At 35.8% G+C, this 15,197-nt stretch overlaps 1 protein-coding gene across 28 annotated transcripts in view; it reads right to left on the reverse strand.

The window, feature by feature from the left end:
* The window catches only part of ERC2 (ELKS/RAB6-interacting/CAST family member 2), a 439,127-nt gene that overhangs the window by 355,086 nt on the left and 68,844 nt on the right, over window positions 1–15,197 (reverse strand). For all 28 annotated transcript variants that reach the window (XM_065074542.1, XM_065074533.1, XM_065074531.1 and 25 more), the window contains one exon: window positions 1,232–1,306. In XM_065074542.1, the coding sequence (XP_064930614.1) occupies window positions 1,232–1,306 (75 nt within the window). The remainder of the gene's footprint in view (window positions 1–1,231; window positions 1,307–15,197) is intronic.

Below are 15,197 nucleotides of genomic sequence, written 5' to 3' on the forward strand. Positions count from 1 at the left end.
AACCACACGTTCTGGATTTCATACATAGACTATTGCACAAGAATAAATGGGGAAGGTTGAAGGCAAACAGACATCAGAACATGGAACACCGAAATAGATGTACCTTTGTTGTTACTCATATAATCCAAACTAATTATTATCTGTTAAAGGGCAGATAGTCTATTTATGAAGTCCTGCTGTTGTTGTAACTGTATATTTACCACAATGTTCAGACATGCTGAACTCATTTGCTCATAACAGAAGTCCCTGGCAAAATGAGGCCTTTAATTTGCACTTCCTTTTAAGACTGAAATGGAAGACAATCATTAATGTATCTCAGGCAGCATTGCCAGCTCACAAATTATCAAGTCTCATGGTATTTTTCTTAAAGATGTACATTCCAGACTCAGAATTGCACAAAAACTTAAGTTTTCACTTTTTTTTTTTTTTAATTTTTTGTAATTGTCGGGGAACAAAGCTCAAACACTTAAGTCATGTTATATATCAAAACCAAGAAACTATATTCAGGACTAAGATAGGAGTTTTATCACTTTTTTTTTCATATCACTGCTGATGCAACAAATATTTTCCTCGGGTTAGATGTAAAATGATGGCCAAATAAGCATGAACAGAAGTATTGTTTTTCAAGATCAAGAATAAAAACATTTTACGTCAGCCTTGGACAGTTTGTGTTTGCTTCTGTTTGTCAGTTTGTATCATATGCTTTGGCTCATCTGAAACCATTCCCCTGAGTCTTTATAAAAAGCAATACTTGGTTCTCATTATTCAGCAACATTGCACTTGATTTTACTAACCAAGTCTTATTAAGAAAATGGACTGTGAGAAAGAAATGCTAATTATTCCTAGTTTCACAGCAAAATAAATTGAGAAGTAAAAGGAAGCATTTAATGATTTAATAGTAAAAGTTGTAAGTGAAGGTGTTGTGGGTTAACCCTGGCAGGCAGCTAAATGCCACACAGCTGCCCATTCACTGCCCCTCAGTGGGATGAGGAGAGAATTGGAAGGGCAAAAGTGAGAAAACTTATGGGTCTAGATAAGCACTATGGGTCTGTGTAAGCACTGCTCAGCAACAGCAAAAACAACAGAGTGGTATCAACACTGGTTTGGTACCAGATTCAAAATATAGCACCATACAGGCTGCTATGAGGAAAATAAACTCCATCCCAATCTGACCCAGTACACGAGTTCATGCTACAAAAATAATGTATGAGAAAACATGCAAAGGCCATACCTTCATTTCAATAACTGTCTGCAGAGCCTTCGTCTTTGCTGGCTCAGGTTGAAGCTGCGTTCTTCTATGTAATTCCTGTGGAGGAACACGATAGAAATAAGCCTGACGACTCATCTTGCCATTATTTTAATCACTCATATGAATTTACTACAATAAAATACAAGTCTGATGAATAGAAGCATGCAACTCCAAATGCTACAGGTGCTTCCCTCTCTATAATGCCTCTGGCATCGCTGCAGTCCCTATCTTATATTGCAGTCAACTCTGACAGCACATGCGCTGTTTCTGAAACCCCTATCAATAATTGATGTCAACGGTGACAAAGCCAGCAAGTAATTTCTTAGTCCAAATACTATGCTGCTGTTTCTCCCTAAACATCAAAACTTAATACAGTTGTGTCTCTAATTCAAACACTCTTAAGTCATTTCAAACATTTTACTGTAGTTTCTTCTTCGCTTTTCCTCTAATATCTAAAATAAGAAATTTAAAGACATTATATTTAAATTAGACATGTTAGGGATAATAGTTTTAGAGTGGGTTGATACAGCACCCTCTACAGTAGCAATTACATTTCAGGTTCCACATTTTCCAACTATTTTGTTCATCTTAATCCAAAAGTGAAAGAAAAATAGAATGCATTAGTTAAGATATTCAGTGAACAGAATGCTTATTGATCTTTATTAAAAAAAAAAAACACACACACACACACACGAAGACAGCAGCACTCAATCTCTATAAAACACAGGATTTTTATCTTGGTGTGACATATGTCAATGAAAAACTCGCATATCTACATAGAATAATGTAAAGCTGTAAAGAAACATCCTCATTTAAGAATCTGATGATGCTTATACCCTCCTACAAAACATTTGAGCAGTTTATTAGAAAACAAAAGTGAAACAGGACAGATATAGTCCTGCTTCTAGTCCTTTAGAGTCCTTCCCATCTAAAGGACCGCACTGCCATGGTAAATGTCTTTCTCTGTTCTTTCTACCCCAGTGCTCCACATACGTACCTGAACTAACTTCATAACCATGAAAAATACATTTATGCCTGGAAGGCTGAAAAGCTAGGTTCATTCACAACAAGGACATTAGCTGGCTCCAGCAGCTGAGCTATTGTGTCTTCCCAATCGTGCCTTTCCCAGCTCATCCTCATAAACTCAGAGAAGGTGGATTAAAAAAAAAAAGTGGGTCCTAATTATCCTTATTCCCATCTCTCAAATCCCCTTGCCTTGAGTGAAACGAACAAGATACAACAATCAATTGATAAACTAACAATCAAAAACATAATCAACTATGGGTTGTGCACATTTATTACCCCTTAGCCTATCCTAGCACATTTCTGGGTCTTGCCTACCTTAGAACACACAAGCTTAATATAAGTCATAATTTTTTGTATCACCAACTATCAATCTGTTTCTTGTTCTGTTTAACAACAACCATATTGCTTATCAATGACTTTGAGAAACAATCGCTCTTTAAAGACTAAATAGCAGGAGCGATTTGGGACATGTTGTTTAACTAAAATCTATTAATAATTAACATCTTCATAAAATACATTCAAAAAATTGTGTGTCCTAATATATTAAAGTAACTGAAAGAGACAAGTTAGTCATGTGTGCTCCATTTAACTGAACATAGATAACTTGAAATGTAGTATATGACAGGACATAATATCAAGACACCCATCCCAAAATTGTCAGGTCTGGCATGCATTTTTATTTAAAATAAAAGAAGCTGTCCATAGGTGACAAATAATTTTATATATGCAGAAATAGATCAGTACTAATGATCTGCAGGATTACAGTTAAGAAGCCAAGTTACAGTCAGATGGCTGATAAATTACAACCATTTGGATCATACCAGTTTGATGTTATTTTTCAGACTTCTCTGGTTGTTCACAATCTGTGCCCTCAAACATCTGGGGCATGGGCAGTTTGTTCACCCCATTTGTACCAGAGCTAACAATGATACCTTAAGTCAGTGCCCGAAGCTCGTAGAAACCCTGGTAATGTAAAGAAGGAAGAGCTGGATGTTCACTGTCTTACCTATTCTATTTTGCCCACTCTGTTGTTTCCACAGAAGAAACGCACAAAAAAATAATGGTTTGATAAAGTGTTAAATTAGATTCTGACCTGAAATAGTTTATTGCTGTCTTGATAAACCACTGCCTGCAAGAGTCAGATTAGGTGCAAGTGTTCATATGCATACCTAAAGTTAAGTACGTTTGCATTATTTCTATTGCATTAAATACATTGCAGATATACGTATGTGTATTTAAACTACCTCTAACATACGGCAACAGTGAATTCCTAATTTTGCATTGGGCACTTATGAAAAAGTATATCTGAATGGTCCTTTTTCCTTGTTTGCTTTAATACAACTAACTCCACATTACAGAAGCAAAAAAAAACTTTGCAAATCACCTGTACAGGGAATCTCTCAATCACCACCAGCTGTTTCTCTCAGATGAAACAAGTACCTTCACTACACAACTGTTTTTAAAAATAAGAGTATGTCATAGATTTGCCATATAGTTCTCCTACAAGTCATGGAAAAATAGTTGGCCAGTCATACCACTATCTGATCAGCAAAAATTACAGCTAATTCTAAGACCAGACTTTGCTCCCTAAGGCCACATAAACTGAGTTGGAATATAAACAGGATTCCACACATTACCCAGGGAGACAAACCAGAGTTTCCACCCCCTTAGCCAAAGATGAATAGACTGCCAAAGATGAGTATTCCTAGATGTCTATCATAGCATGAAGCCTTGCCTCATAATACTTTTCCTGTTTGCTTTATGAATCAATCTGATGCTGGCTGACTTAAAAGCTTTTCTTCTCTATCCCTGATGGTAAAATGAAGCAGACTTTAGGATTCTGGAGAAGATCAGAAAATTACTCCCACTTTATTATTTTGTATGGGTTTTCTTCCAATCAGATTCAAATGTTTGGAGACTCCCACAAGGCTCAGTCCCTGAATTTATGTTGTTCTATGTATGCATTTTTTCTTTTGGGGTACCTGATTTGGGGATATACATTTGGGTTACTGATTCAAGGATACTACCACTCCATATGCATGATACCTTATACTGATTATTTTACTATCTGAGGTCATCTGGAGGGTTTCAAATTTGCCCAAACAACTAACCAAGAGATATTCTGAACATTTCATGAAGTCCTCATAGCCTAAGGAAACCAGATTTTTATCCATTACATCACTTTTGGAACAATGTCTGCTTTTTCTTTTTGATTTCTTTTAATAAAAAACCCAGGGATCCTAATAAAAAACTTACTTTAAAAAAAAAAAAAAAATCAGATCAGGTATAGCTTATTTTAACCTGAACTGTATGGAATGGAACTCTTCATACTTACATCCATGATGAAGTACGTGTGCCATCATCTCTGCAGCCATCAAGGTCTATACTAATAGCTCCTCAGAGATGCACTCACTTATGAAATTACACTTTCATTATATCCCCTATATGACATCTTCATCACTGCAAATCATAGTAGTTCTCAATAACCACTTTGCACATACAAATTACTTATAATCGTGCATAACCAGGTGCCCACATATGGGATTCCATGATGACACATAGTTGTCAAGGTGATTAATATACCCACAGAAAATTGATAGATAATCAGATCTTTTTCTTCAGATGAAATTTACTCTAATATTCTTTACTTTTACACCAAAATTCAAATGTCTCAAACCAAAGCTGGACATTGCTTTCTCCTTCCACACATTTCTCAGAGATTAGCATCTTGTGATGGCCTCTGAAGCAACCTCAGCATGCAATTTTACCAGTAACTTATGGTCAAAAAATCGCAAGAGGAGACAGTTTATATCGTATACTTCCTAAAATAATGATGGAAGATGAGTCCTGTTCTTTTGTTTGGAAAGTGATACAAAGACCTTTCAAAATTTTATCATTGACTGGTATTCAAAATCCACACTACGTGGCATAGTCTGAACTTAACACTAATTAAAACCCAATCAAAACTGCCTTTTTATCCCAGTTTTATTATAAGACACTTCATCACTTGGCTGCAGGAAAGTCGGGGTGCTGCAAACTGGTCACCCTTTTATTCTGTTTCTGATGTATTTTATTAAGGTTCCTAAGACATGAGTGAGCATGCATTGCTCTGATTAGATGAGATCAAGCTGAAGCTCTTAAATAAAAGACTACACTAATGCTGTTAATGTGGTTCAAGGTTTTACCTTCTATTAAGATAAAGCTGCCTAAAATAGGGACACAAAGTGCTAGAAAGAAAAGGACTTTTTTTTCAGAAAAACATACAATGTATACATGGTATAATGAAACCGCCAGTGAATCCCTGCATTTCAACTGGTAAGCTTCTACTGATCAAAGAACAGAAGGAAAATGGAATCATAAACCAGAATATTTTTAAAAACTCAACACAAAATTCAAGATTTGTAAAAACAAAGACATAGTAGGAACACAGACATCAGAACCCAATAATCACTGGAAGAAGAAAGACAGACAAAGATGGCAGCAACTATACCTAAGGCAGCATAAAAACAAGCACAAAAAACCATTCTGTCAGTAAATCAAGCTTATTGTATTCCTAGGTAAAACGTACAAATCTGTAAATCACAGTAGGCAACATTATCAGAGCTGCTAGTTCTCTCAAACACCTCAAAGCAGATTGCTTCCATTCTCCTGGAAAAGAAAGCCTTGGTATTGCATCTACCTGATGAGCTTGTCTGAATTTTAAAATTTAAATCAGCAGTATATTAATATACATAATAATACGTAAATAAAAGCACAGCCAGTTCCCTAATGTGTCTAAACAGTACTTTTTATTCTGCCAAAAATACCATTAGAAAGATTGATCAAATTCTATTTAACCAGAATACTACAACAATGTAGCATATAGGAATTAATTTATTCTTAACATATAAGCTTATCTTCTCTTTCTTGTTTTCTAATCCTTCACATCTAACCCAAGCCAAAATGGTCTCATAATAATTTAGATGAAAGTATATTTAAGAAATCCTGATCAAACGCTTTATATTGCTGGAAAGCAAACTGACTATGCTGAAAATGTCCACATCTGGCTCCAGTATGTAAAAAAAAATAATAAAGTAAAAAATACCACACACACCACACAACCAAAATCAAACACCATGCCACTATTATTAGGAAAGAATCCAAAAATCACATTGCCATTGGTCATCTTTTAAAAACCCACTACCACGGGACCACAGCTATTTGAACTCTGTAAGAACCTGTTAAAGAAATTTTGTCAAATCCCAACAAATTTTATAATTCAAAGACATGCAGATGTGGATACAAACATATGAAATGAAAAATTACAGGAAACTTTGAGCTGATAGCTATGTGAGTTCTATACTAGATAGAGAGTTACTTTGTAAATTAGGTGTATTCAACTTTCTTAAGTTCTCACAGCTAAGCAAAAAACTCAGATGCATGTCTAATTTTCTTTCCATTTAGCATTTCCAAATAAACAGTCAAATATGAGTTTTCATGAATACAGAACTCAGGAATCAAGTGTGTGAATTAGGCACGACCACCAAACTATAAAACCAAGATCAACAGTCCAGTACCACAGACAAATTCAGCAATAACCTCGTTGGCCTCAGTATTACTCTTGAATGACAATTCTGACACCACTCCTGGCCTATATTGGGTGTGTGAAGAAGGAAGGAACAGGGAGGAGTTTTTACACCAGATTAAAATTACCATATTGAACCACTAGCCAAAATATTTATTTACAATTCTTTTACTTCCATTTATGCCTGAATTCATGCATAGAAGAAGGGCTTAAGATACATTTTAGCAATATGCCTAAAGACAGACTATAAGTAAAAATAATCTGAGCATTAAGAAACTCAGCTTTTCTTTGACTTGTATGTCAAAAACACCTTAAACAACCACATATGTTGTCCTACTGGAAGACTGTCCTCTGGCAAGAGACCACATATAAAAAGTTTCAAGTGAAAAGGCGATTTGTGTATGGAGCTTGAAATGCATGTGGGACAATTTAGTTTCTAATTGAAAGCACATAGAATGTTTCCTGAAAGGAGCTACTGAAACTCTACTTTCACCAGAGTTCTTGAAAATTTACTTCTTTTCTTTGTAGAAGGAACAAAATGTCTAGGGGATCTTCTTTTTCCAACATCATTAATCTATTTTCCTCTTACCAAGATTACTTCTCCAAAGTTAAGGGAAATGTTTTTGCTCCACAAGTATATTCAGCAAAACAAACTATGATAAATAGTTTTCTTTCTTTTCCCCATCCTAACTTTATTTCAAAACCCAGAACAAAACTCCTGAGTGCATACAAGTAAAAGAAACCCATATATTCATTTTCAAGGGTAGTGAATTAGGATCAGAAAATAAAAGTTCCAATGGCCGCTTACACTTCTGCAAAGCATATGTGCTTTGGAAACATCCTGGCTAAAATACTGTCTCTTTGCAGAGCATATGAAGCTTAGGAACTGCATGGAAAAATATAACAATTTTTTAAAAATTAAATGTTTGACATTTATTAATAACCCAGCTGCACTACAAGGAGTAACTTCATTTACATTAGGACACATGAATGAAACATAGTCGGGAATTATAAACCAAGATTCTTAAGCATTTGTATTTGGATGTGGGGTTTTATTTTAAAAGACTATATTTTTTAAAAAATCCTGTCTTCAAATTCTAATATTGTAAAATCCTTATACTGACAAACCCTTTATGGAACCCATAGTGTTTAAAAAAAATCCTTATCCAACAAATCCATGATTGTAAAGATTTATTTCCACCCTCCGAAACTGATCACTCCTTCCTTCCTCTTTAGAAGCTTGAACACACACGCACACACACAGAATTTTTTAAATAAGGTTGAAAATTAAAAAAATATCACATTAGTTTTATACTAAGTGTAACACAATAATAACCATGGAGTAATAATGGAATTCCACCTTAGGGCATAACTAAGAGTAGACTTCCCTGGCTCCTGCCATCAGAAGCATTCAGGCAAAGCTTAGAAGGGTAAAGTCACAGCAAAGATTACCAAATACAATCCCAAGATCCAGAACACACAGAGACGCTGCTGTGTGCCAGCTGCTCTCTCATTTTTTTTTTTTTTTTAAATAATTTTAAAGCATGTACAGTCCTGAGACAGGATATTACAAGCAGTGCCAGCATATAGTGCTTGTGGTATTTCTATGGGTCAGTTTGCATAAGTACAGGAAAAGTTTTCCAACAGTTCTTCGCATAATCAAATAACCAATATCCTGTTAGTTTCCTTAAACAAGCTGAAATGTAAGAGTTCCGTTCTAGAAAAGCAAAATGACAAAGGGTAATATCCATTTTAGTGATTTCTCCACCTTCCAACCTGTGCACATACCCAGTGATTTTTGAAATTTCTAGTCTGCATCTGCGCTCTCCAGACCAAATGCAGGTGAAAGACCAATTTAAATGTTACTTCTTAAATGGAAGTAAAATAACACTGCCAAAAAGAAAGTCAAACTCAACTACCAAGAGCCCAAAGTATCATATTTCACACATTTGCTGGACAGATCTAAGCTTACTGAACAATGTATTAGCTGGTGCTAATGTACACTGACCTTCAAACATGCTCTTCACTAGTTGTGTAGAAATGACTTTTAGAAACCTCGCATTGATAAAACATCAATTTTTGATCAGAGTATCACTACAAACAGCCCAAGCCAACCAAGGAAAGTGTTGGCATTCCCTCTGAGATGCACATCCCCATTCTACAACAACGCTTTAAACTGACAAGCATAGGGCTTTTTTAATTTTGAAAAGCATAGTTTCATAATTGTGTCTACTGATATCCATACTTGTTATTAATGGACATACTGCTCTATCTTTCTAGCTTACCTTTTAGAGTATTCCTTACTGTCTCTTTTCACACTAGCTCAGTGGAATCCCTGGCAAAAATAATTTATGGTTTTGATTTTCAGTTCCCTAATTCTCCAGGAAGCGCTTTTCTAAATATGGGTATGTTTTACTTACATGCATTTAAAATTAGTGCTGGTTTAGCTTATTTAGTGTTTAAACATCAGGTCTCAATCAGCAAAGCCAACAAACATCAGAGCTAATAAGACTTCAACTGTCTAAGTTCCTTGGCTCTTTGGTATAGCAGGGGTTTTTTAAAAGGCAAACAAAGTTTTGTGGTGCTATTTGTGGTGTCCCTCAGGGGTCCATATTGGACCAATACAATTTAATATCTTGATCAATGAGAGGCAGTGGGATTGAGTGCACCCTCAGCAAGTTTTTGGATGACACCAAGCCAAGTGGCACAGCTGGTAATGCTTGAGCGCCAGGATGTCATCCAGAGGGACTTGGGCAGGCTGGAGGAGCGGGCCCATCTCAGCCTCAAGAAGCTGAACAAGGCCAAGTGCAAGGTCCTGCACCTGGGGCAGGGCAACTCCCAGTACAGGCTGGGGAATGGAACTAATAGATTGAGAGCAGCCCTACAGAGAACTTGGAGATAATGGCAGATGAAGCAACAGATATCATTATTTTATAACAATTATAAAGATTATAGTTATCATCTTGTCACAAAACGGAATGTAAATTGACAAAATTATCTCCCCTAGATATTCAAACAAATTTCATCCCTGCATTCCCAGATAATTAACATATGTTCAGGTAAAAGTGTTGGATTGCTGGATCAAATTAATGCATAAAAGGGACTGCCCAAGCACTATATCCAAAAAAGTTGGGAGTTTTTAACAATATATCATTTAAACGTTAATATTCTTTGATTAGTTTTTTCCACTACATACAATTTGAGTATGCAATATAATATTATTTTGAAATAAATACTTTCATATATTTGTATGGATGACAGTAGTAAAAAGAACCATTGATTAATAGAAATTCTATATATCTGTTAGGTTTTGCTCATATAGGACAGAGAGTGATGTGAGAGCACTAACCTAATTCTGGATTAGAGATGGACAATTTTTCACACAATTTGGGTCTTCGGGTTTCTTTTGGGGGGCGGTGGGTGTTTAGGGCTTTTTAAGAAAAAGCTTGCAAGCAACACTGAAAAAATATAAATGTATTTTGTTAAATTATATTTAAAAGCCTTTAGAAGTCTAACGCAATCAAAATTTTTCAAAGGGGTAAATTACATGTTTGTGAAAATATATTTGAAATAGCTTTTATATTCCATTGCCTTTGATTTTTTTCAAAACAATTAGAATGCAACACTCAAATTTAAATAATCATGCTTAACCTAAAAGTAAACTTTACTCTTAGAAAAGAATCACCACACCACATAAAATAAAAAAATAATAATAATAAAAAAAATATATATTTTGCATTGACCTTTAAAAAAAAAAAAATCCCATTTTTGGATCTGCCAGAAGCTAAACCAAACCCACCAATTTTATAGCTATCATTTGTGACGCACCAAAATTTCAGAACACAGAACACTCTTTTCTCTCTGAAACTTATATTCTGCAGAAGGGTTTGAATACATCATTAGGAACTCATATTGCAAAATATTCTGTACATGAGATGTACATCATTGTATACAAGAATACTGTAGTGAAGCAAATAATACCAGTGTTATCTATAAAAACTAGTTTCATCATGTTGCTACCCAGACTGTGTGCTACCAGAACTACAAAAAAGAACCATCCAAGTCACACAGTAAATAACCTGCACAAGTAATTATCATCCAGTTGAATATCTATCATTCTATGAAGTCTGTCAAGAGCCTGTTAAACTGGAGTTCATACATCAGCTCACAATAATTAAAAACATTTTTAAAAAATCCACTGAGCACCTGCTCCAATTCTTTTTCCATTGCCTGGGAAACAAAGGGTTGCTTGGTAACTTGAATCCATCTGCTCAAGTTTCATCTTTCAGTCTCCCCTTTCATCAGGAAATAACCATCCTTGAACTGAAAACATGATCAGAAAATAAAATGTTTTCTCACTGCATAAAAGATGCTACAGATCCTTATCTGCATTAAAATTATGACAGAGATGAAAATATCTGATAGCTTCTTTCCAAAATTATGCCACGTTGCATACCATATTTTTTTTTTTCAAGAAAACAAAAAGTTTTACTCCTGTTCCTTACCTCAGGGAAATACAATATAAACAGCAAGATACCACTTCCTTACAGTTTAGAGACTGCATCTTTTGTGTAACTATATGCTGAACAGGAATATCTTATAGCCCAGGGGCTAAGGCACAGATTACACACTGTGTTGCTGTGCATCAGTACTTACAATAAATGCTGAATGCAGAGACATCATCAATATCTCAAGGCTTAGTTTTCTCTAGAGATGTAAAAACCAAAAGAATCTCCACTGAAAATACTGGTATTATCTGTTGTGACTAAAATCAGACTCTAAAGGAGAACTTTCAGAACTTCACAAATCCATATGATGATGTAAACAGGTTAAGACTCTAAAACAGACAAATGGTGAAAGACTGCATTATGATGTAGGATACCAAATTCTGTACGTAACACATTACCACATGTATTTAAAAAAATCCCAGCGTTACAAAGAGTAGTAGCAATGTCAAACCAAAGTTACCTAATGCTTTCCATTTTTCACATTTTTAGGCACTAAACATCAGTCAGTAAAGCTGTGGGGTTTGTTTTGCTTGGGTAGCTTTTGGAACCATATTTGCAGGACTGAAGACAACAGGTATAATTGCAACAAACAAGAGTGCTTTAATATACCGAGAAAAAAAAATACATTCTATATCTTATCTGATTTCTACATCTATATTTTCAAACTCAAAACCTTGGAATTACTGGCATTTAAAACATTTTATGTCACTTTTGTTTCAAAATAATGGCAGAGTCAGCTCAAGGCTTCTCAGAGTGACGCTTGTTTCAGGAGATCCTTTGGTAGGAGGGCATTGAAAGACTGTAACATGCAAGAGCAGAGGTTTCATGCCATCTGCTATTCCCCAGGCCACCCTTCTTCAAACAATCTCATTTTCTCTCTTATGTGGAGCACAGGACAATGTAATTAATGTGCACACCCAGCCCAGAGGTACTGCAAGGACTTAGTTCACAGCTTAGAAGTGGCAGCTTTCTCTCACCATCGCTCCTTTCTCTTGACAGGTCCCATTCACCTTCCTGTTCCTCTCATGATTAGGGGAGGAAAACAGAGCTGAACAAGCAAAGGAAGTTTCCTCTTCAAGTTTCAATAAGGGGCTGAGGCAAAAATCATTGTCACAGGAGAGGGGCAACTCCATATTCTGAATCCTTCCCTGAAGGCTTTTAGGTTTAGAGCAGATGATTCACAGTTCCCTCAGCATAGACAGAGCTTGACTTATCCAGTCTAAGGCTAACACAGTACGTATAGACAAGATGCCATCAAACCTTTTGGGCTGTAGTTCAGACACTTCCTAAAAAGTACTGGATATCTTCTGCAGTACACAAACTGAAATTTTAAATTGAGTTCTGTGGTTAATTAAACCCTTGTGTCCATTAAAACTATACCTCTTCTTACAACCACCTTAAAAAAAGAATCATTTGAAAGCACAATTTGCACAAGCTAGTATGTTTTATTACTCTTGCCACTGCAATGTTTTATGCCTAAATATCCAGCTTCCTAAAATGCAAAGTATTTGTCCACAAGGTAAAGAATTGCAAAAATGTAATTTACTAATGTGCAATTAGCTATAACAGATCCAGACCAAAAATGAACCGATTGGTCTAAAAGTAGACTTTTCAAGCACAGTATAGACTTAGAGTAAAATGTGAATGATTCATACCAAAATGACTACAAGAACAGCACCATCACCTAAGTACAGAGAATTTTAAGGCAAAATACTACAGTTTATTAAAACAGTTGAAAAAAACACAAAGAAATTAAGATGGCTTGTCAAATGTAAGTTTCAGAAAGCTAGATCCCCTGCCTACCTAATCCAGTTCAATAAGATCAATCTATAAATAGAGACAAAAATGTTTTCTGAATATCAGATCACTGTGTAACATTAACTAAATCCAGCTACAACATTATTTAGTAATCTGAAATCATTTTCCCCTCAGTTTACTACACACCAATAGCACACACCTTCCCCCTTGCACGATTTGCACATATTGATCAGCTGCATTATTGAATAGACATCTACATGGGCACCTGAATAAGTTTCCCACTATCTGAAATATAGACATCAGTATCAGAATACCAGTTATCACACAAAATTAGCATTTTTAATCATCGAAAGTGGTAAATCTCCATCCATATGTCGGAAACCAGAACAGTTTATTCAGCCCACAGCCTCTTCTGCCTACTGGACAGTTATACCAGCTGACACACTGCTACATTTTTCCTGAGAAACCTGCAGCCCATCACTGCATATCGCATAGTCCATATGCCTAAATGCACACCCATTTCGTGAGTAAAAACACAGACATTTCCTATACATAAGCAGGCAGATCCTGTCACTGAGCCATGCCAACAGCATTTTGATCATGCATTTCATCTACTTCTCACTTTATGGCGTGAGGGTAGGTCAGAACAGTCATTCAGTGTTGCACATGGAGCAGGTTAATGATTGCACAGACCCCTAAGTCTCACTTAAGAACTCTTCCTTTATCAGACAATAGAAGACAACTAACTTACAGAGAAATCCATTAGGGATACTTGCTATGCCAGCAGTAATCAGGACCCACAGTTTTTAGAATTCACACTGCTGCCTCCTTCTGAGCCCAGGGAAGCACACACAGTGCTTCTCTTCAGGTCAATGGCCCCTGAGCTGCAGAGGGGAAGTGCCACATTGCTTCCCAACGGGGCTGGGTAAGGCTGGCACCGTGGTGAGCTGAGCTGTGCCACATTAATCCCTCTGCAACATCTCTCCATTTTGTTCCATTTCTTGCTCTCATGCGTGGCTGTGGAGAGCAGCAGGAACCTGCTCTACAGGTCTTTATGACATTGAAAAGGATTCCTTAGATGGTTTCCCCTTATCACTAAACTGAGATTCATTCTGAACTGACAAAGTAAGCAAGTCATTATAGGATTACTGGCCAATATAAAATCTAACTTAATAACAGAATCGTGGTATTAATAGTGATATATGCCTTTACATGATAGCTGATTCAGGTTATTTACTTCCACAAGTTGGATGAACATTTCTAACTCATTATTTATGAAAATATTTCTGAGCTGGAGCAATTCTTTTTATACTGTTTTAATTCAATTGCACAGGTCATTTTACTAGTAAATCCCATGTTATGTAGATGTTAATTATCTCATTAGTGAGCAGAATACAAACACACTTCTCATTATACTAAAAGAATCAATGTTCAAGTTGTCTCAGCCAATAAGCTGTTTCTCCAGCATATTTGTCTTAAACTAAACATAAGCTACATAGTACAACTACTAGCTTAAATTCCCTTTCAGAAGACTTTTTACACCCCACAAATGAGCCAAGCACTTAAAATACATGCAGCGTAGATGAGAAAGGTTATGCAACACACTTACTACAAGTAAAGTGGCCAGTAAAATTCTTGGTCTTATTTCTACATTCTAACTTCACAACAAAGACTTTTTTACACCTGTGAAGCTACCTTCAGTTTGACAAGCAAATTTGCAAGAGCACAGGTTGGCAGAAGAATCTACAGTGTTACTATGGAGATTTGCATTTGCATATTGTGACTTTAAAAGAGCAATTATCTTTAGAAAACACAGTCTGTTGCTGAGAATCCCCAGCCACAACAGGAAAAGCAAATCTGAAAAATTCCTGATCTCTACTTAATCCTTACTTGGCATCAACATTGTTGATAAAATTAGCAATAAAAATTTGTAGATAAGCATATACCAAGTGATTTCTTTTTATAATATTCTGTGACCTAAAAACTCAGAAAAGAAAATAGAGCAAACCTTTGTCCGTGCACTGACACACAGACTATTGTATGTATGATAATGAAGGAGAATCACCCTTTTTCTGCCCTGTATTCACAAATT

Source organism: Columba livia, chromosome 10 (assembly GCF_036013475.1).
Source record: "Columba livia isolate bColLiv1 breed racing homer chromosome 10, bColLiv1.pat.W.v2, whole genome shotgun sequence".
Classification (NCBI taxonomy): Eukaryota; Metazoa; Chordata; class Aves; order Columbiformes; family Columbidae; genus Columba; species Columba livia.